Consider the following 22,999-nt stretch of genomic DNA (forward strand, 5'->3'; position numbering starts at 1 on the left):
TGAGCACAAGCATGTGAGGAACTGAAGACCTAGTGGAACTGTGTGGGCTACTGTGTTTTCAGTGCAACCTAAACTTAATGGTTGCTTACATCTGTTTGTGTCTCTCCTGCTCTCTGTGCACACATAAACTATATTTTATTACAGCTAAATTCCTAACAAAGCTGTTCTCAACCACATGCTTTTCTGTTTCTATTGTCACACAATGGAGTGAAGATAAAATAGTGACTGAAATGCAGCCCCTTAGAACTACATGTCACATCAGAGGAGCCATTTCCAAGCTGCTGAACTACTGATTTTATAACCTTAGCATCATCTGACAAACTAACCATACACATGAATTAAAAGCAAGAGGAAGAAAGCCCCAACCTCCCTGTGTCAGCAGTAATGCGGTCAACTGTTTTGCTTCCCGTTATCAACCACAAAGACAGAGAGTTTTCTTCCTTAGAGGGAGTGGACTTTACCATGTTTGCAGTATTTTAAGCTGAAAATTTGAAATACACACTGTGGGGACGTGTGAGACTGTCATTCATTTGCTGAAAAGAGGCAAAATAAGGAACCTCTGAAGTTGCACTTTTTTTGAATAGGCTGTATTAATTTGTTTTTGGTAACTTGGAGGAAGCACACGAAGCTCTAAAGTTAGTACAGTAAACATGTTAGCAGAAACTTACCTGCTCCATAACCAGAGAACAACATTAGAATTAATTTTTTCTTTCCACATGACAGATTTTAAAGAATAGCTAGACATTTGGGGAAACATGCTTATTTTCTCATGAGGAAATCTACTTTCATGTCTTTCCACTTTGAACTATTTTTAGAACTACAGCCAGGTGCACTAAGCTGAGCTTAAAGGCTGGAAGGAGAAGGAAACCACTGGTCTGGTTCTGCCCAGAGTTCAAAAACGACCCTAAACCTTTATGCTAGATTGAAGTCCACGTTTTATTCTGCCTTCTTGCACAGCCTGAACATACAACTTCTCTGTTCACACCGTACTGGTCAATCAACCAGATCGAGCCTCGGGTCAGTTTTATAAAGTGGCAAGTCCCATAAGGTTAATTAAAGGATGATGGCTGTTGACAAAAAGAGGGAAAGGCAGCAATACTTCACGCGACTGGAAAGCTGAAATTGTGCTGCTGGCTATAGTAATGGTTAATTTGAATCTACTGTACAAAAAAAAAAAAAAGAGCAAACCGTGATCGGAAAACGAAAGTATGCATCAAACTCTGAATTTTGTTGTAACCTCGTAGAGAACACGTGACTGTGCATCAAGTGTACAGAAATTTCCCTTCTGTCAGATGTAAGGCAGTCACACTCAATACGCAGTTCTCCACAAATGGAAATTATGACAATGCCAGATGGACAGAGAAATAAAGAGGAATGGATGGAGAATGAAGAGAAAGTCAAGAAGGTTCAATTCCATTAGTAAATTTGCATGCATGGCCTTTCATGTTCAGGACACTCAAGAGAATTCAAATTAAGTAAGTGAAAAGCCTCGCTTTCCACAGCTTGCTGCACACAAAATCCATCATGAATGCAGGCCAGCACCAAGAAATGAAAACGTGATTTCTACAATAATTACTGCCATTTTCAATCTGTCTTCAAAGTCTATACCAATCCAATTCCATCAGCCACTTCACCACAGGACTTCCTAAAGCTTTTCTGCCTTTAATAAGACATGCCAGTTAACTGATTTAACTAAACTGTTCAGAAGCTACCTTGCCCTCATCTTTATCTCTTCCTTGTTTATTCTTTGCCATCTGGCTGTTTACTGCCTTCTACATGCACTACAGCTTCAGCTGCCTCCCTCAAGATTTGTGCCTCGTCTCCACTTACTGCCTCTCCACACAACAGCTGAACAGATTAATTATTCCAAAAGGCAGGGAAAGTAATCAGGTCATTAAAACACTAAAAATATATATGTTTTTTTGCAGTCTATTGAGGGGGTAAAAAGGACATATAGTGCATCCATGGAACACTGAGCCATATGAAGCAACAGTGAGGCGTTTAATAAGATTTTTCTCAGGACCAGATTGAAGGAAAATTGTAAAAGAAGAACTCTAAAAATGATTTGAATATACTTCCATGGCAAAAAATAAATTCCACACCCTGGTGGAATGTGGAAAATTCAACTATCTAATCCAGTGGTTCAAGACAACAAACCAGCAGACTCAGTTTCATCTGCTGCAAAAACCATGGAAATATGCCAAGCTGGTTTACTTACATGACAAGTAGCAACTTTTGTTGAAGGCCTTAAAACATGCATTTAAGTTCGGTTATGCTACACTGCCTGCTTAAAGGGCTACACGCTTTCTTTTCAATCCAATATGAAAAGTCTTTCTGTGTGCTTCCTGCAGTGACATCTCCCTGTTCATTCACCTGCAGGCTCTACTTCAAACTACACACTGTTGTCTTCTGTATTCCCATCACTACAGAACTTATGATCAAGCCTATGGCAGCGGCACGGGGAGCAGCCGAGGAAGGAACAAACTGCGAAACATTCTGGTTGTGGAGCCCTCTGTTCTATGTGATCAAAGACCACTAATTTCAAAAATAATTGTACCTTTCCACCACATGCATGGTGTAGTTTTATGACACAACTAGTTTCCTTCTTTAAGTCAGGAAACCTTTACAGACCTACATGGCTGCACTGATGCAAAAGTATACGATGTTTACAACCTGAGGCTTTTTTTTTTATTGTCAATACAGCTGCAAAAAGTTCCAAAAGAGGGGAAAACACACAAAGCTGAATGTTCAGACGGGTTATAAACACACTGACAGTTTTTCCACATCAACCATTTTTGCATGTGGACTGTGTTGTTACAATGAACTCCTTGTGCATAGGAAAAACAATAGTGTCCGCAGGTACAACAACTGCGGCAGGTCAACGCTGAACCACAGAGACGGGGTTCTCACTGTGGAGAGGTTTTACAACAGTTTGCATTGTAAATCTGCGGTTTGTTTTCGCTTCTAAACAGCAGCGGCAGCAGCAGCAGCAGGTCCCAGTGTGGTACAGGCAGGTAACAGGGAAGGTACAGGTAACCAAGCAGAGCAGCTCCCATTCATCAAGAGAGACATCGTATGACACAGCAGGAAAAACGCCTCATTTGCTCTCATAAGAATGCATCATTTTCAGATTGTGAGCATCAAGACTAAGGATGGAACCCTGACTGACTCGAGATCCCACAGTTCAAGCACTGGATCCACCTCACACAGATTGGTATATATAAATTTGCAACGTCATATATGTAATAAAGCTTCTATTCATTTAAAAAAAAAAAAAAAAACTGACGTGTTTTTACTTAGTGTGCAGACAACACTCCGGTAAAGAAAGGAACCTTAACATAAGTTTTCATAGAAGCTGGGGCCATTATCTTCTACAAGGATTATGAGGGGAACCACACCTCCTCAGGGCCTCATCAATATAAAGAATCATTTGCATCGGGTACATTGCAATGTATAACTAATTCTCTAACCTGTGAATCTTTTTTATGTTGTAAGTTTCCCAGTGATGGCAGGCTTGGGGGTGATTCAAATGCTCATGAGAATGCTCAACACAGCTGAGTTTTCTGAGTTGAGAGAACTTTGACAAGCTGAAGGCAAACCTATGGCAAATTGATGCTTGTGAAACTAAGAACTTTAACCACAGGCCCAGCAAAATGTTAAATTACCTCTTTTCTCAGGTGGATCAAAGAAACAATTACCAATCACACAGCAGAGTGGAGGAAATGCTGGAGATCCTTGCACAGATAGCAGAGTAGCCTTTTGTGGAGGAGATACGGCTATCTCCAGCAATCAGCTGGGAGGTGACAAAACGGCAGATGTGTCTGTAAGCCTGCAGCTGGATAAGCATGTTGGGTGAGTGCTTATTCAAGAAAACTTTGAATAAAGAGTGAGGATAATCTGAGAATTATTAATATGGGTGAAAATCTTCCATGTAAATATAGAAACCTGGATAAAGACGGATGTGTTTTCAACCATTTCCTTGAAGATACAACCACTGACAGCTTTGTTGTTGCCATCAAGAGGCTCAACTGACTCGGACAGATGGTGCAGCGGAGATGACCGGTTTGGACTTTATTGTTAAATCTGGTAGATGTGTGAAACTTCCTTTGTCTGCTGCTACCTAACACCAGTCAAGTCAAGCTTATTTGTATAACCCTTACTCACAGTTATATGCCTTACAGGCCCACATTTAACAAAGGGATGACACCCCCAACAGTAAGTTTACATCTTCATCCTCGGCCGTGTAAATGGAGTGGTAAAGCAGCAGCAGCAGACAGTTTTACAAAGCTGGTTTCTGAAGTATGCACTTCTCATAGACTAATAGTGGCATGCAATGATGCCTCAGATGCTGTCAGATATATGGCTGCCTTCAGGGACAACTACAGGAGCTGCACCTGTTTGTTAAAAACAGCCTAAATAGATCAGCCACACTGAGATCTAGTGCCACCACTCTCTGTTTGAAGCTTTAAAGGTGAGGATGCGATTTAATCCTTTATCTTAATAGTAGTGTGGTGTCCTATTATTTATCTTATACATACCAGTGTTTCTACTTGTTGGCAGGAAGTGAAAGATACCAGGTGGTTGTCACAGCACCTAGAGGGCTCTAGGCAGCAACATTAGTGGGTCAGAGAGGTATGTGGAGCCCAAAGTCAGAGTTTCCACTGTTACAAAAGGGACTCTAATATGTAGCTCTCACGTTAGCATTGAACAGTGAAATAAATGTGTTAAGACACAATTAACAGTTTTCTAATAGCATTAATATTTCCATCATTTGCAGAAGGAACGCTTTTGACCATCATAAATGTTTAGTTTAGCCCTCCATTAAAACAACCTTTTGACTGAAATCGGTGGCACACTATCAGTTTGATGGAGAATGATGCTCACAGATATTTAAATTATGTGTTCTATAACACCACTGTCTTTTTCCACTTTTAAGATTCAGTCACACTTGCTCTCTGAGGAGTATTCTAGAGATAGGTGAGACCCCACTCCCCAGATTATACCATGCTCACCTTCACCAAGACCTGGATTCCCTGAAAATACTTGAGGCTTTCAGCATTGCTGGTGAGGAGGAGAGGATCAGGGGGTACATGGAAACCAAGAGTGTCCAGGGGTTAGAGCTGTGCCCCAGATTCGTCAGAGATGTAAATGCTTCACTCTATCATACAAAATTTAAAGATTCTTTCTTCCTTGGACTGAAAAATGTCTAATTTATCATTCCAGGTCCTCAAACCTCACATCTACAGCCTGGAGAGAAATCCAGACTGCCAGAACAATGAAGTGTTAGTGTCCTGGGTCCAACAGCAGTTACCTTTGATTGAATTAGGAACATTTCAGTGCTGAGCACCCCAACAAAGAAATTCTTCCCAGGACACAAAGTTACAGTTCTGCAGGAGTGGACCTCTTACCAGCTGCACATACTATCAGGACCATTTGGAAATGGTAAATTACCTAATTTACAATAAACTGAATTGATTTCTGTCCTGTCCGTCCCTAGCTAATCTTTGAAGGACAACATATGAGCTCAGATCATACAGCTGCTGGCAGGTGTCAAAGAGGAGAAGGCAGAAATATACATAAACCTGTGTCTTGTCGCTGCATCAGGGCTCGTCAACCCTATCTTTGGTATTAAAGAAAAATTGTGGCATACATCAATCTGATGTATTTCTGATTAATGCTAACTTTGCACTTTTCACCTACATTGCAGAGATTCGTGGAAGCAGTGTTAGGCCAGTAATTAGTATGAGGTCCTGCAGCTTTCCACAGACAGCAAGTTTTTACATGAATCATATAAAATGTTTGTTTTCAAATCTGACTGAAAGTAAACACACAAACTGTTGTGTTAACTGTATTTGCTTTTATGGACCATATGGAGAGCCCAGTTATCAGTCGGCTGGTCTTGGTCTTTCCTTCCAGCTAATTTTTTGGGAGATGAAATATCATCTCTTGGACAGCAATGTTTTTCAAATCAGCCGATTCATTATTCGTCGTTCTCATTCATGGATTCACAGTAATCTTGCCAGTCTGCCATCAAATGGTCCGACTGTTTGCATCAACGGGTTTCCTCCTCAGCGCGCAGCAGAGCAGCGACAGCAGGAACACCACCAGTTCACAGAGGCCTTTCAGGACGGCCTGTTGACTTCCTTTCTTCGATCCTTTGGTAAAAGTCAGCCCCACACAAGTAAACAAACCGTCATGTGCAGATGAATATGCCGGTGATTGGGTCAGCCAGCAAGTCTTCCCAGATTGAAATCCTTAATGCCGTTAGTAAAATGTTCTTTCCCAGTAGCAACTTTGGTCAGACTTTCATGTAAAAATCCTAAAAGTTGCAGAGAGCTCATGCTAACTGTCACATCATTGTTTTGTGCCGCTCCTTGTTGCCCCAATTTCTACAACCGAGGTTAAGAGAGCAAATTTAGCATGACATTTCAATTGAAATACATCAGGTAAAATAAACCAGAATTCTCTTTTAACTACGAGAGGGACTTTTCAACTTTCAGTGGAGATAATCTAAAGCCAAGTGTCTGGTTTCAGTCCGTTTCTCATGTCAGTTTCAACTGAAAAGGGAGGCTGCATGTTCATGAATATAAATAAATGGACCAGCACCACAGGCGTTCCCATATGCACAGGTGTTGGAGCTCCTCTTTGAAAAACCAAAAAGATTAAGTGCTTCATGCCCGATGATCAGACTGAATTTCATATTTCGTTAGTACCATTATGTTCGGGCAAAATGGAGGCGTGGATTTCAAGCCAGGGCTCTATAACCAGGCTACAAAGTTCTAGCAGTTGAGTGTGTTACGCCTCTGCACACACCACTGCAGCTAAAAAGGCTAAAGGGATGTGAATTTGTAACAGGACGATATGCAAGTCCCACTCAGGACTGTTGATGGAATACACCAAGCACCGCTTACCATTTTACTGTTAAAAGCAGCCCCCAAAAAAATGAATTTGTAGAAAGAGGTTACATCAGAAACATCAACCCACCTCCTTTCCTTCTTCATCTCCTCCTCCTTTGCTCTCTAAACCACCTTGGGGTGGAAACTAACGCTGACTACAGTATGTCTTTCTAAGGGCAGAACAGAGAAATGTTTTCTCCATTTTTCATCTTTTTCCATTTCTATCCTTCGCCCTCCCCCTCCAACTGCTCCTGTTGCCTGTGGTGGTGAAACGAGTGCAGCTGAGATGTGAATTCAGAGCGTTTTCTACCCCCCTACTTATTCTGTTGATGTCTTTTAAGGGTTTTTTTTTTTTTTTTTCTCTCCCTCTTTCAAAACTTCCTCCTCTTCCGACTTTGATGCTGCTGGAGATGTCGACACAGCACTAAACAGGCACAGATGGGCTGATGATGAAGATAAAGAGAAAGGAGGCTGGAGGGTAAGAGGGGGGGAGCGGCGAAAGGGATACAGGGGGAAGGGAGGGGCGATAAAAAAAAAAAAAAAAGAGGATAGATAACAAGAGGAGTGGTGCGAGCTGGGTGAAAGAGGATGAACAGAGGTTGAATAGATATTAGGACTTGGAGATAGAAGTGTCTGGCTCTCTGCTGTGGCGAGTGCTGATAGTGAGGAAGAGGGATGGTTAACATCTTAACTGAAATTTGTCTGCTGGGTAGGCCTCTAACAGCTTCATTTGTACTCTTGCAGAGGACACTCGCTGAGGCAAAGTGGAATGGTTATACAGAGACTAATAAAAAGAAGAATTATGGAGGGTGAGAGAAGGTTCTAGATGTTTGAGCTGCAATATAATCCCACAGCGATCTCACAGAGCATTGAGTCATGGTCAACTGGATGACCTTGAGCTATGTGTTGCTGCACAGTTGTGGGGATGAATCATGGATTGGGGAGGATGTCTCATAAAACTGAATACACTTGGAAAGGAAGAAAATATATACACTTGTTACAGTAAGATTAGAGCCAAATATTTACAGCATGATAAAGTAATCTTTGGCTCCATTCCAGCTTGTAGCAGCTTTAACCTGATTTTGAAGGCTCAGACAACTGATGGCTTTCCTTATCTATGTTCAGAAGGTACACATATCGAATCATACATTAATAGCAGTGATACATGGAGACTGAAACATCTTGCTAAATGCGACATTAAGGTAACACCAGCAACATGTGAAACCCTCTCTGTTGGTGGATATGTGTAACCCACATGGGTACCAAACCCATTGATGTCATTTAAGAGAGTTTAATACGCCCATCACAAGGCAGCACACCAGCCCTGTATTCACGGTCACAACAACGCAGTGCCTGCTTGTCCTGAGGCTCATACGAGACATTGACCGTGTTGTTGAACGAGCTGACGAACCTGGGAGAAAGACTTGTGACTTGTTGAGAGAAAGAGAGGAGCTGCTTCAACCTCGTAAGCCCTCTGTTGATTGATCAGTACGATTCAATTCAATTCAATTAAATGTTATTTGTATAGCGCATATTTACAACAACAAGTCATCTCATAGCGCTTCACAAAGGCAGAGACAGAAACACCCAACAATCCAAAACATTTGGATTCCCTATAAGCTTCAGCAGTCCGCAAGCAGTCTGCAACAGTGGGAAGGAACCGAGAACCCCCACAGGGGAAAAAAAACCTCCGACAGAACCTGGCTCAGGGAGGGACGGCCATCTGCCTTGACCAGTTCAGTGGCGAGTCAAGCGATCGACAGCGGACGGAGATCGGGATCCACACCGAAGACCACAGTCATCTACTCACTTCCATTTGACACAGATAAGAACGTTCACCACAAAACCTACTCAGGTAGTAGAACAAACAGACATATGACAAAACACAGGATTGAACCCCATCTTCTGATATAGAAGAAAGGACACTTTCATTCATCTTTATTTTATTTTATTTGAAAGAGCTCTATTTTTGTTTAAGAAAAGGATCACTGTCCAACTTCCAGTCAGAGTCCAACTTTGTGAACCTAGAGGAAATTCGGGTTGCTCTCTTACATTGAGGTTAGAGGCGCTACGTATGCTTGCAGAGACAACGGGAATCTGCACTGATCCGTTGCTTGCAGAGAAAACAAAAAAAAAAGAATAGCATGAGATTTTTTGTCATTTAATTTCAAAAGATGAAAACATTCAAAAGTGTCTAATGGTCCGTAATGATTAGCTAAAGCACTTAAATGCTGAGTACTGTCAATAAGAAAACTAAAAATGTCCATTAAGACAAGTGTAACATATTCATAAAAAAGCTTAAATGAACCATTAAAGCCATCAGTGCAGTTTCAGCTTTCAAAGTGACTTTCTCTCTTTATGTCAACACTGAGGACACGGACGTCTTGTTTGAATGAACTTCATTGGAACTGTCACTGGAAAAAGCGAGCCGGGGCTACGTTCAGCTTGAGCTCCACACGGCAGTCGGTTAATTGACTCGTACAGTGTGAGCAGAAACTAAAACAGAGCTGATTAAAACGTGTAGTGTCAGTTAACACATCCTTGAAGACTCACAAATATCACACAGTGCCTACCAGGTTTAAAGGCTAACAACCCTACAAGAACGGCAGAGCTGATCACAATAACTGCCAACATGTTGTGAATTTTTGTTGGTGGAGAGTGAATAGACCTCAGAAAGAAACTGTTTGACAAACAGAGCGCCGAACTGAAATGTCCTTCCAAACCAAATTGTTTCGGATGAAGTCATGCCCTTGGCCAAGAAATAGAAATCGAGGTAGCAAAAAAGAAAAAAGAAAGGAAAGGAGAAGATAGCAAACTGAGGGAAAACAATCGCTTTCTAATCTCTTTCCAAAGAAAGGAGAGCTCCACTCACACAATTTAACAATGGCTTAAGCTCAGCAGGTGTTTAGATTGAAGGCAGTCAGCCAGGAATGTAGCTTAGAGCGTATTTGCTTTGCATAACATGAATTAATCAGCATCATAAATTAATCAGCATCAGAGCTCCAATGTCATATGACATTATATCTACAACATTACCTAGCAGAGCTTACCATCATCAAACACGTGGACTTCAGCTTCAGAAACAGCCCCAGACAGTAAAGAAGGAGCAGCTTACTTATTTATTACTGAGGACGTAAGACAAGGCGAGCTCATCAGGTGGCTACATAAAGTTATCACAAGCAGGCATTTGACGTTGAAGTGTCACCGAGGTAGCGGTAAAGAAAGTTCAAATATGGACCGAGATTTAGCACCTTTGCAGTGAAGTAGCACGAAATGTTGAGTATCAGCTTATTCACTGTAATCTCAAGTTTCATATGATGCCACATTGGCTTCACTAACTTAAAAACCAAGCTCACAACGGACTTCCAAAGACAGTCGTGTTAACGCCAGATGATAGAGTATCATTCAGAGGGTTAAAAGTAGGTCATGTAAACCAAGAATTAAGGAGGAGAATAATTCCAGTGTTGAGATGATGGTGGTCTGTGAGGCAGAGTCTAAAATATAAGCCATAGTTTTATTTCACTGGTTAAATCGTACTAAAAATAGGCCTGCTGGCGGGCTGGTATTCAAACAAGACATTTTCCATTAAAGGATATCAGCTTCCCTTGTTTTCTATTCAGCTGTCTTGTTACGCTGTTAAAAAAGAAAGAAAAGGACTTTTCTCAATGAGTGAAAACTAAGATGGTGCTTTCTATCTTACTCTTATTCATTGGTAATGACGAATACTTAAAGATAATGATGGTCTCAGATAATAAGTGATAAGACCACTACAGATTCATGTTTGCTGATTTATTTGTAAAAATTTTTGTGTGAGACATGGATCAAGAGAGGCGCCGGCCCCACAGAGACTGCTTATGTTGGGGCCCAGAATTTTGAGCTACACCCTTGAGAGTAAGGGACTGATGCAACAATCGCTAAATATTGTGATAACGGCACAAATTTTCAAAAGAGAGAGCTTCAGAAAGATGATCAAACCCGCCACACAGCTGCCAGCCGCTGCCTGGAGTGGCTGGGATCGTGAATTCTTGGTTAAAAAATAAATAAAAGCACACAGCCATAACAAATTATTCAAATTATCAGGCCTCTTCCAATAAAAAATAAATAAATGAAAGCCATCAACTGCAAAATTACATCGATAATGATGTCAAAGTCAAATTTGCATCAGTCATGCATTCCAATGTCACTTAGCTCTTCAGTTCCACTAGAACTGACAGATAAATGTGGGTTGTTCTGTTCAACCAAACAACTAATGTGACCTCAGCCAGACTCTCCCTGTAGCTCTTCTGCCATCCACTGACGTCAGAATACAATATGTCAGCGGATGGCAGAAGTTAAGTAGGCAGCCGTAGCTGGCTGCGGGAAGGCACATAACACTGGTAAGTGCTGTGGACACAGCAAACAGGACATCCCTATGACTAACACTGGCAAAAAAAGGTTGAAAATCAGCAAAGTCTTCCTGCAGGGCGACTGTGCTGCTCTCTTGTGACATTTTGAGGCCAATCACTGGGCTCGTCACAGAGTGTTTGCAAGATGCACTCTGATGTCTTGTTGATTCAAGTAACATTGAAATAATTTGCGGTCCATATACACACAGAGGCACACACCTACTAATTCACTCATGACAGAACAATGAGCTCATGCTGCATGGGCAGAGGAAAGAAAGAGCACTCACGTACTTCAGGACGAGCAAATGACTGCAAGCTGCACATAAAAAATGAAAACCTCTTTTTTTTTCTGTTCACTGGTCTCAAACATGTAAACAAATCAAAATCTAGGAGTTCAAATTCTTAGAAACACTAGAAGATTCAGTACACATCTACATCAACAAAGATTGATCTTGTTCAAGGTCTGAAGGCCATTTATTTAGTTTGAGGACACACGTGATTCTTTGGATCTTAGAACTGGAATGCTAAGAAATATGGGGAAGAGGTCTGTGGGTGTCATTTAGCTAAATGTCTGCACTCTTGTCTCATGACTTAGGCTTGTGTTCTAAAACTAATCCAGAAGCACATTGTGTGGTTACATCGGGGTTAAGATCGTATTAGCCTTGTAAACAAGAACTTAGCATAAAGAAAATGGAGCTGTCAGGGTCCCAGAACACTAAACCAGTGACAGTATACACATGGAAGTTGGACGTCAGACACCACGGAATCACTGCAACAATTCTGTAGGTGATCTACTTTGATGTCAAAGCAGTAAATTTGACCAACAGGTAAGGAATTTGCATGTCTGATCAAAAGACTGAAGCATCTGAGAACAGGTGTGTAGCAGCACTCCAGGTTCTACGCTCCAGACTGCTAGAATGATCTTTGCCAATTCTTTTGAAAAGGCAGCTGCTTTAGTCTACAGCCACAAAAAATGTGGAAACTCACCTTCTGGGTTACCAGTCAAATGAGGCCGCAGAAGCAACAACATCAACTACTTTTAGCTCCTCTCAGCTTCAGGACCTCTGCCAAAACTGAATTTAGATTTGTCTTGGGGACAACAACAGGACTTTGTGCTTCATCTTTGCAGCCTGTTGCACTGCCCATTGTCCCTGGTCGAGACATCCTTTGATGCTGACTGAAAACTTGCAAACTAAGTGAACATCAATGTGCCAATCATTTTTGTTCAAAGTTACAAAAGTCTCACATACACCAAACTTCTCATGTGTGTAAGTATGCCTGGATGATGAAACAATAGCAATCCATACTGGCAATACATACTTTGTCAATAGCAGTAAGAAAATCCATCCATCCATTATCTATACAACGCTTAATCCTCACAGGGCCACACTTAGAGACAGACAACCTTCACATTCACACATACGGACAATTTAGAATCAGTAATTAACCTCAACATGTTTTTGGACTGTGGGAGGAAGCCAGAGAACCCGGAGAGAACCCACGGTGCACGGGGAGAACATGGAGACTCCAGAAAGATTCCGGGTGTCCTCACCGGGATGCGAACCAGCGACCTTCTAGCTGCGAGACAACAATGCTAACCACTGATCCACCTTGCAGCCCAGTAAGAAAATCATTTAATATAATGTTTAATAGTTTCATTTGAAGGCACTAGATTCGGTTAACTGAACAAACCCTAAGTGTTCCTTTTGGCTCATAACAGTCCATTACATCTGTTGATAATAAAGTCTCTATGCCTTCTGTTGCTCTCCCCGTGTCTTCCATACAGGTCTCCCAAGGAATGCTAGTCAGTGGACCTCCCCTGGAAGCTGTGGATGGTGAGGACCAGTGGGAGTCCATGCAAGACAGTCTAAAAACCTCCACCTAAACAACACACACCCAGCAGCTCCAAGGACTGAACGTTGGGTGCAGGCTGATACCAAAACAGTGTTCTTGTCCATTGACACCCAGCCCAGGTCAACCACTAGAAATGAAAATTTACCCAGGTCACCCTTTACATGCCTCTACGTTTTAATAGTATATCGAGGTGAGCTGATTGCTTTGTCCTTATTTACGGACATTGTTTTAAATTAAACAGTGTGTAAACAGTGTGTCTTGATTAATAGGCTGAAGTGGTTCAATTAAAAGTAGGGTTGTTCAATCAACTTATACCTGTTTTCCCTGCACCTCTATTAAAAGTTGTTCGTTACAAATTATTAATATTTATAGACAAGAATCTGACCCAACAGGTGCCATCTTGCAGTGTTTGTCAATGTTTTATACTTAGTGGAATGCATCTGATTAAACTGTTATTTAGAACAAATATGGTGAAATGTGGAATGCAAAAAGTATGTCTCATGATCATCAATCCAATCCTGTTTTCCTTGGACAACCAGAATAAGAATGACATTTCTCCAGGACATACTGTAGCATCCATCATCTTACAATATGAATACTGACCATTTCCAGTTCTCAACTAAATGCCAACGCCAGCCAAACATGCTGGTAAACAACTACAATCCGGTATGATGTAACTGCAGTGAAGCACGCAGAGACACAAACAGTTTCCTTTCTATAAGTGTTCAACAAATAAACCAAGCCACACGCTCGTTTCCAGCACACACACTCACGCACATACACAAACTATAGCTCAGGGTTACTGTAGACCGCCCTCTCCTCTTCTTTCTCCATCTGCGTGAAACTGCTTAAAGTGATAATGAGTTGTTTTTAATAATTAATTTGCATATAAAAGCCAAGCCGTCTGTGTGGGTGGCAGAAACAGATCCTAGATCACAGTCTGGCTGCTGGCAACGCTTCAGAGAAAGCCAGAAAAAAACAGAGAGAGAGAGGCAGGAGGCGAAAAGAAAAAGACAAACTGAGAAAAAGAGAGAAGAAGAAAATGAGGGAAACTAAAAGAGAGACAGTGAAGTGAAATAAAGATGCACCCGAGAAAGACTGCTGTGAACAAGACAGTTTGTATCAACGGAACAGTGTTTGGTGTTTATGCTTCCATTTCCCTGCAACTTTCTGTTGTTCAGTTTGTGTGCGCCTTCCTATCAGTTTGGAGCCTTGATAGCCTGACTGAAGTGTGTTGCTGTAGGGATGAGAATTTCCATGGTGTTATTATTTTTCAGTAAGTGTGTGACAGTGGTTGTGCTTTGCAGAACTTTGATGCTTTACATCGAGGCTCAACTATTTTAAATTCAAGATCACAATTTGTAAGAGTGTAATTCTTTGGGATGTCCCAACAAGTTATTTTGCTCCCGACCTGAGAAAACTTCTGCTGATAACCATTCTCATCAGTTATACACAGATGAGCTGTTGTGTCATCAGGTGAAGCCTCTTACTGATTCATACTACAGTGACCCGAGGAGGTGGGAAGGTCTGTGTTGGCAAACAGAAAGCATTGTGAGGATTTAGCTAGTAACTGGGCACCGTGATAAAGTGTTCTGTGACGCTTAATGACCTCTGGGAGAGCTTTCTTGTGTCCCAGTGGAATATGTGATAGCCACCTTTTATATTGTGTGTCTGTGGTTGAAAATAACAATATCAGTAAAGAACAGATGTCCAGTGTGTTCAGGCTGTATTATAAATGACTCAGTTATAGATTGATAATGCTGCATTTATGAAGAAATATATTCAAATTTCTGCTATCTGTGTGACAGCGGACATAAACAAAGGATTGAGCTCAGGTTAATGCCTATACTGATTATTTAAAAATAGCCTTCTTCAGTCCCAGGACATCCATGATTATTGCTTAAATTACAAGAGCACCAGTTTACACTCAGACTTAACAATCTGTTTAGCTGTACATGGTGAGCAATTTTACAAATACTGGCAATGCCACATTAGCCATAGCTCACTATTAAATAATTAGATAAACACTACTTGGTTGAGGAGGAAAAAAAACTCTGGATTATTTAGATTTGTGAGAAGAGAGAAGGATAAAAAAAAATCCACAGTGTAGTGTCTCTTTCTCTATAGAAACAATTTAGCTGAGCATTTTTAGGCAGGTTGTTGGTAGTTGCCAAATGTTAATGTGGGGTTGGGTAATTGGACGAATATATTGGCTACATGGTTGCTGTCTGATTTGAAGAAAATGCAAACTGAGAAACCTTGCGTGAGAAAGCCACACACTGATGTGTAGTTTTTATTTTTTGTCTCTGGTTTGAAGTGTTACAAATTTCTTGCCAGAAAAACACGTCTACCTACAGACTTGAGGCACGCTCTGTTACATGTCATGATGTTCCCATCTGTACTGAATACCCTCTCTAAAAAGGCACTTGTTGCAGGGGTTGATAGGTATTTCATCCCAAATCACTTAGTCTTGGGAAGTTGGTGTCATGCAGTTTCCACTATTGAAGTGTGTCTGTGTCTGGGTCTGTGTCAGGGGACAACAAGTATGCTAACAGTTCAGCTCTGATTTTGTCTTCCTCAGAAGTCTGGAAGGCAGCTGCCACAGACTTCTTGAAGAAGCTCTCTCGTGTTTTCTTCCTCTTTGTCACTGGCTCAGCATGTCTGAGACATCTTTTCCAGAGACTCGCACTGAACATCAGGATCCTCTTGATGTACACTCACAGCTGTGCATGACTCAGGGGGGCACTTGACAGCTAACAGGAACAGAAGCTCTGTAATAGGCCAGTGTTTCTGCATCAGAAGGTGCACACAAGGGTGCACAAGAGTCTGCTAGGGCACGTGTGACGTAAATGTCGTCCGTTACCGCACCAAGTCTGCGGGAGTCCACACAGAGTCCTCTGCAGGTGTAGCCCAAAATTAGTTTCTGTGCAGCAACTACGGTGGAACAGAAGCATTGACATCTGTATTGGTAATAGTCTGCATACAAGGAACATGTAGATATGACCTATTGTGCATGTATGAAACGGAGACTTCCAAGTAGCCTAGAAAGTAGTATAATAACACACAGCCTCATGTCCATTGTGTCTGCCTAGTGAAGTACTATAGGTTCTTACACCTGTCCACTCTGTCATGTTCTATGTAAGCTGTCTGGAGTTGGGGATTTAAGCAGTTGAACTACTCGAGTATGTTCCTTTTAGTCTTTGTGAGCTCAAAGTCACCCTCATCAGGCTTCACGTCTGATCTGAAGACGCCTTCAGATCAGACGTTTGAACAGTTGGTACACTGGTTTGAATACAGAGATGCTTACATATATGTCACCAGACAATCTGTGAAGTCATTGAGCAGTTTCATGGCACTGTTCACTTACTGCAGCACATTAATGTCTTACAGGTGGGTAACAAGTGCCAGATTTTTTTTTTCTGAGCCTAACACCTGACTAGTGGCTTCTTTTTCATGTTTTCATTCAACCATTTGTTATCCTGAACCCCACCTAGTTTGACATTCAGAGATAAGCTAGTGTGCCTGTAGGTAGGCCAAGTTCAGCCAGTACCAGTGCCATATCTCTCTGATTTTGCCATTTAAAGGAGAAGGCAGGGTCTACGTTTTTGGAAAGTCCAATAGCAAATTCAATCTGTGCGTCTTCCATATAATTCTCCAGTATTAATATCTATTAATATCTATCTAAGTCTTTAATCCCTTGAGCTATTACGTCCCCAATGCAGCCTTTGAGGAAGTAGGATGTCTGGGGACAGACACTGTTCAGTGCCCACTCCTTGTCAATAACATGAACAGTCATGCTGCATGGTTCTGCTGGTTCAGGGATCCGTGTTGTAGACTGAAACAACACTTTTATCAACTGCACCGCAACCTCCTCCCGTGTTTTGTTGTACAAATGTTGCAATTCTAGCTCCACAAAATATTTGCGCCTCATTGTTTCATACATGATTGTGTTCGACATCCAGACAAACTCAGGCTTTTGGATCATGTTAATGGTTACTATGTCTTTGCTGATATGAAATGCCAACACTAATGTCATTTCCCTCCACCAGCACCCTGTCTTGTCATACAGGGTGACATTGGAGAATGAGGCAGCTAAAATGCCTGGTAGCTCTGGTTTGGGAACAGGGATAGGAGCTAAAGTCAGAATCTCAAAGAAACACTCACTGCTCCCATTGCACTGCAGGCTTTTGTTTCAGGTGTTGGAACATGGTTGTCACGCTGCTACTTTTAGGTTTAATACACTAAGTCAGAACTTGCAAAACAAAATTGTCTCCATGTCACAGATGTAATATTGGTATTAGTCCGTCATCTTTAGCAACTGTGGCTTCCATTAATCAAGATTGTTGTTCGTACTAAAGCACAGCCATGCAGGCATCTTTAAGAAAACAGCGACCTGTGTGATGTCATTGAGAAGGAAGTGCCAGGGACCAAGTTCAGGAAACAAAAACAGAAATAGAAAAAGTGCTGTATCAAATCTGAACTACTTCATACATGATACCACACAAGTGAGTTTTTTTTTTAATACAACAGTTTATTGAGAGTTTTTATTTCCCACATCATCCAAAAACAACACTAGATGAGACGTCACTCCGCTACAAAGTTCTGATTACATTTGAATTAGTCACACTGTAGCAGAAGCTGGTATGGAGTAAAATGAATGGACCTAAATACTAATGTTTTTGATCACATCAGAAACACAATCACAGCAGGAGAAAATGGGGTGTTTTGAGTGGAAATGGTAATTTTAATCACTTGCGTCTGAACAATATAAACAAATTATTTTGGTTTTATGACAATTATTATTATTCTCATCTGTTGCCAAATGTGTAACAACGGGCAGTACCAGAGTCAAATTGCTTATTTTTTTTTTAGAAAAACATGCCATGTATTATGTATGTCAGCACACACACACACACACACAGACTACATCATACACATTTTGGAGAAGTTTCACACCATCCTGCCTAACTCACAAAAGAGTCAACCCACTCACTGAAACACACCGCAACACACACCTCTCACACGGATAATCTCTCTGGAAACAAGACAAGGAGATGTGCACCCACCCACCCACAAAAACACCTACACAATCATGTCCTTTCTCTTCTTTCACCCACGCAGCAAAGAGCGAGGAGCTTGACACAAACACATACACAGACATCGCTACTTACTGATAAAGACCTGCATCAGAAGATAACAGGGTTTTTGAAAGGTTATTCTCTAACGGTGTGCAGCAACTCTTGATATCAGATCCAATAAGACTGTTGTTTGGGCTACAATCAGGGTTGAAAGGGATTTCACTGCCTGTCCACACATTTAAGCTCAGCTCACATCACCAGTGTGATAGATTAAAGTGCAGAAAAGGTCAGTGACAGTAAAAAATACTGATTTTACAGGGTTGTTGAGTGAAAGACAATGATACTGGAAGCCAACGAGGCTTTGGCACGGAAAAGTCAGTGCTGGAACTCATTCAAAAGCCTTGTGCAAAGAGAAGATGCCAAATATAATAAGTAGCACATTTCAACTTTTAGCACAGCGGCTGCCAGACCCATGCAAACACTCTTTGTTGCAGTTTCTAGCCTTTCAGCACTCATTTCCAGTTTCTTACCAAAAGGTGAGTGATTGAAAATCTTTCACATTTGCTTAATAATACGAAGTGTCAGACAGACTTTGCCACATTTATAGATGCTTAGATGTGAAAGCTGAAGGAGCAGAAAAACTTTTGCTCTGATGCTGTTTTCTGTTTTAAAGGTGGAGTCTGGAGAAAGATTGTTGATATTTGGCTAGTTAGTAAATGTACAAGATTTACCATTCCTTATGCTCCCACATCCCCCCCATCTCCCCTCCCTTTCCCCTTGTCCAGTGTATGAGCACTAATATGTACAGGACACGCTGGAATAGTGTAGATCAGTCACAGACACTTTGCTTCTCAATTTTCAGCGCACACAGAATGGGCAGCTAGTGGACTGTGATGAGATATTGGCTCAGTTTGGATTAGAATTGCTGACTCCAACTTGAAGCACAAGTTGGCATCAAACAGTCATGAAGCACCCGCTGGCACAGGTTACATGAAATGACTTTAAACCACAGCAGCTCTGCACACAATAATAACAAGAACATGAACCGACAAAATGGAAAATACAAGTTGGTGATACTCACTGGAGCTGTGGCCGCGGCCTCCTTGTCATAGTACTTTTTCCTCTCGTACTTGTCCCGGATGAAGACTTCCACAGCTCTGAAGGTTAGCGATAAGGACTGAAACCGTGTGCAAAGTCATCCAAATACACAACATCTACACACACGACGGAAACATGCAGTAAAATCACCAACATACCGTAGTTCTCGGGGGGGGATTTCACCTTGCCAATCTGAATTCCTAGATGATATTAGAAATACAGGTGGAGATAATGTGTGAGAAGACTGAGACTGTTCAAAAGCCTCATGTTTACCTTTGAAGGACAAATATGTCAAGAGGCTGCGACAATTATGTCTTGTCTGTAAGGAGCAAAGGCTGAGGCAGCATGACGCTGATACAGAGCCTTGAAACAAGGTTGAGCGGATGGAGGATCAAAGCGGGAAGTTAAAAAAAAAAACTCTTTTAAACAAGTCAATAAGTAAAGACTTAGGCCTATCTCATCGATGCCGAAACAGAATTTCAGCCTAAACCAACTAAATGTTAACCATAGTGGCAAAGATCGGGAAATAATTACCGGAGTGATGATGAGAAACGAGTATTATGTAAAAACTTTAACATGAGATGATATCACATGTTCTGTTATATTTACATGTAAACCTGGAAACAATCAGAAATTAAACAATAAAGACGTATCAGTCATTCAGGAAGCGTTCGGGCGACACTCAGGTTGTTTTGATCAACTCATCAGAGGCTTGTTCAACCAACTCAACCTGCAGCTGTTGTTCACCTATTTTAAATTTCCACAGATCAATGTTCACTAAGTAGCATTGTGGGAAACAGAACCAAACTAAGTGAAAGTGTCAGAAGTGAAATCGTTATTCTAAGTAAAGAGGAGCTTCCTCAGTGTCAAATCACTCTGAAGCACTTTGAGGAAACTGGATCAGTGTAGCCAAAGAAGGATCAGGCAGACCAAAAACCAAAAGTGAGCGCACCATCAAAAGATCAATACGTCAAGCTTTGTTCACTGAGAGACGGAAAAGCAACTTCAGATTAAAAATGTAATAAATAAAGAACACAAGACTCCAATCAGCAAAAGTTCTGTTAAAAGAAGGCTGTGTAGTGTCTCAGACGATAAGAAACGTCTCCAAACCACCTCTCAGGAGGGGAAACGAAGCCAAACAATTGGGGTGGACTAAGACATAGCAGCACTTCACAGTGGACGATAAAGTTCTATTTACTGATTAATCTCAGTTAGAGGTTAGTGGCAGTTGGACACCTGCCCCCTGACTAAAGAGAAGCAGCACTCCATTGTTCAGAAACATGCTTCACCCTCTGGTTTGTATCTTTGCAGAGAAGGATTCGTACTGCAGCAGGACAATGAGTCCAAACACACCTCAAAGCTTTGACTTGAAGACCAAAGAAGACCAAGGAGAGCTGACTGTGATGGACTTTCCTCCACAGTCACCTGACCTCCACCCCACTGAACATTTATGGACACTTAAAGACTAACAAAGGCCAACATTGATGACACGACAAGAAGCTCTTTGGAACAAATCTTGCTGAGAGAACAAGGATTATCAAGGTTGGACAAAGTGCTGAAGTACATACAACTTTTCAGTACAATTTTTAAGCTGAACACAGTCAGATTGCATCACCTGTCAAACCTCTAGCATTACTGATAGATTCACTGGTGTTTAAGCCCATGACTTTGTGGTATAACTGTAAAACTGTTGACTTTCCCAATTCAGTTCAACAATATGGCAAAAGACGTTTTTCAAATACTGAAAACACATGTGAAAATGTGTAGAAACAAAAATCGAAGAGACATTTTGTTTCTTGACATTGTTAGAGATTAATCAAACTCCATGATGTTTCTTCTGTGCAGGCTTTCCTCCACATTTCATGATCAGTGGGGTTCCTCATCACAGACATGAGATCAAGACATGGATTTTCCTCTCTGCCTCATGCTCAGTGACAGTACTGGTACTGTTCAGTCAAAGAAAGACCAGTAAACTTTTAAGTTGTTTTTTTAATGGTATATGAGAAGACATGATGTTTACATTGGGAAACCTGCTTTTGTCAGAATACCACACCGGATATGGAAACACGCGCACACACACTCTCAACCTCACACTCTTCCAAACATGCGGCACTATCACAACCAGTCACTACATCAGGCCTAATCCCGACGCGCTTATCTCCCCATTTCAGCAGCGACGCTTCTGTCGGATCGAGTAATAGACTTCAAAAGATTGAAAAATGATGACCACCCGCACGAGTGGAGCTACGAGATAGGCTGGAAGCGGCAGGCTGCTGGAGCTGCATCTCAAACACGCTGCTTATTTATTGCTGTTGATGAGAAACAGCAGAGCAGACAGGATGCTACACTATGATACACGGCGCCAAGGCCTGCGGTGGGTAAATGTGAGCTAAATGACACAGCGGTGATGTACACATGACCACAAAGGAGTGTTACGTGAAGACAGATGCTGCATTGATGAAGAACCCGAATAAAGCAGGAAGACCTCTGACATAAACCATATCTGGTCCAGACAGTGTTGTCCAGCTTTGATGAGATGTCTCACACTTGAACTGATTTTCTGTTTCGAACTGATAAACGTTTTCTGAGTACGAACAGAAAGACCTGAACTAAAGAAACTGATCAGAAAACACATGCGCTTTATTTTTCCTGTTGTGTTCCTGCTTCCCAGCTGCTACGCTGCTCAGAAGAGAACAAACTATTCTCGGTCCTGCGTATGTAGATCACAAAGTCAGCACAACACGGAGGATTAAACTGTCATTCACTCAAAATCTAACACTCCCTGTGCACTTGAGATTCCATTTTACACATCTTCATGCTGTTGTAAGACTGTAAAAAGTACATTCAAAACCTCACACAACACACAGAATTACTGCAAATTACACTAACATTTGCTGTAATTCTGCTCCACATCTGAACAGCAATTTAAAATAGTAAATATGAAACTTCTAAATGGGACATGCAACACTAAGAGAAGCTTCCAACACCCAAAGTAAAGAAAAGTTTGGGATCTGGAAGGCAGGGTGAATGTATTATAATTCCTTGGTGACCTCCATGAGAGGTGGAGAAAGAGAGAAAGTTGGTTTGTTTGGAACCATGTGGTATTTCCTCATCTCTTGCAGTCACAATGATGTACAGCCCATTTTGTTCCACCTTACAGACAGTCACATAATCTGCTGTCTGTCCTGGATGCAATGAATGCTGGGTGTGAGGTCATACTGTATCAGCCGAAGATCACCAGGCTTGGATCAGACGTGCAAGAAGGTTATTTCCTGGATGTTTTGCTGGATATGACATTAGATGTGATGTTGACGAGACGTGTTCAGAAGAGACGGCCGACTAGAGTTGTTGTACTACTATCCTGTAATGAAAATGCTGTATATGTTTTTGTATTGCATTAAAGAAAAAGAGCCTACTGAAGCATACTGCATACTTTATGATTAACGTCTGTGACAGATTTTAGTCCACATTTGTGTAAAACATACGTGTGTATTTCTAAATATGAAACCATTCAATAATACGCGCTGGAGCTGAAAACAAAATAGCAATTAAAAGCAGGGGTGTCAAACTCCTTTTTGTCATAAGCACAACAAAGCGCGGCCAAAATGATGTGTGAGTACGAACACAGACATCCACATAGAAACAAACACATTAAGGCGGTAGCTTTCCTAATCCTGGATCTGCTATC

General features: G+C 41.4%; 1 protein-coding gene across 1 annotated transcript in view; it reads right to left on the bottom strand.

Annotated features, from left to right (window-relative positions):
• LOC103353517 (stromal membrane-associated protein 1-like) overlaps positions 1–22,999 on the bottom strand; it is a 101,239-nt gene that overhangs the window by 46,408 nt on the left and 31,832 nt on the right. Inside the window, exon 4 of the mRNA XM_008276532.1 lies at positions 19,295–19,370. Coding sequence (XP_008274754.1) covers positions 19,295–19,370 — 76 coding nt within the window. The remainder of the gene's footprint in view (positions 1–19,294; positions 19,371–22,999) is intronic.

Source organism: Stegastes partitus, unplaced genomic scaffold (assembly GCF_000690725.1).
Source record: "Stegastes partitus isolate 25-593 unplaced genomic scaffold, Stegastes_partitus-1.0.2 Scaffold75, whole genome shotgun sequence".
NCBI classification, from domain to species: Eukaryota; Metazoa; Chordata; class Actinopteri; family Pomacentridae; genus Stegastes; species Stegastes partitus.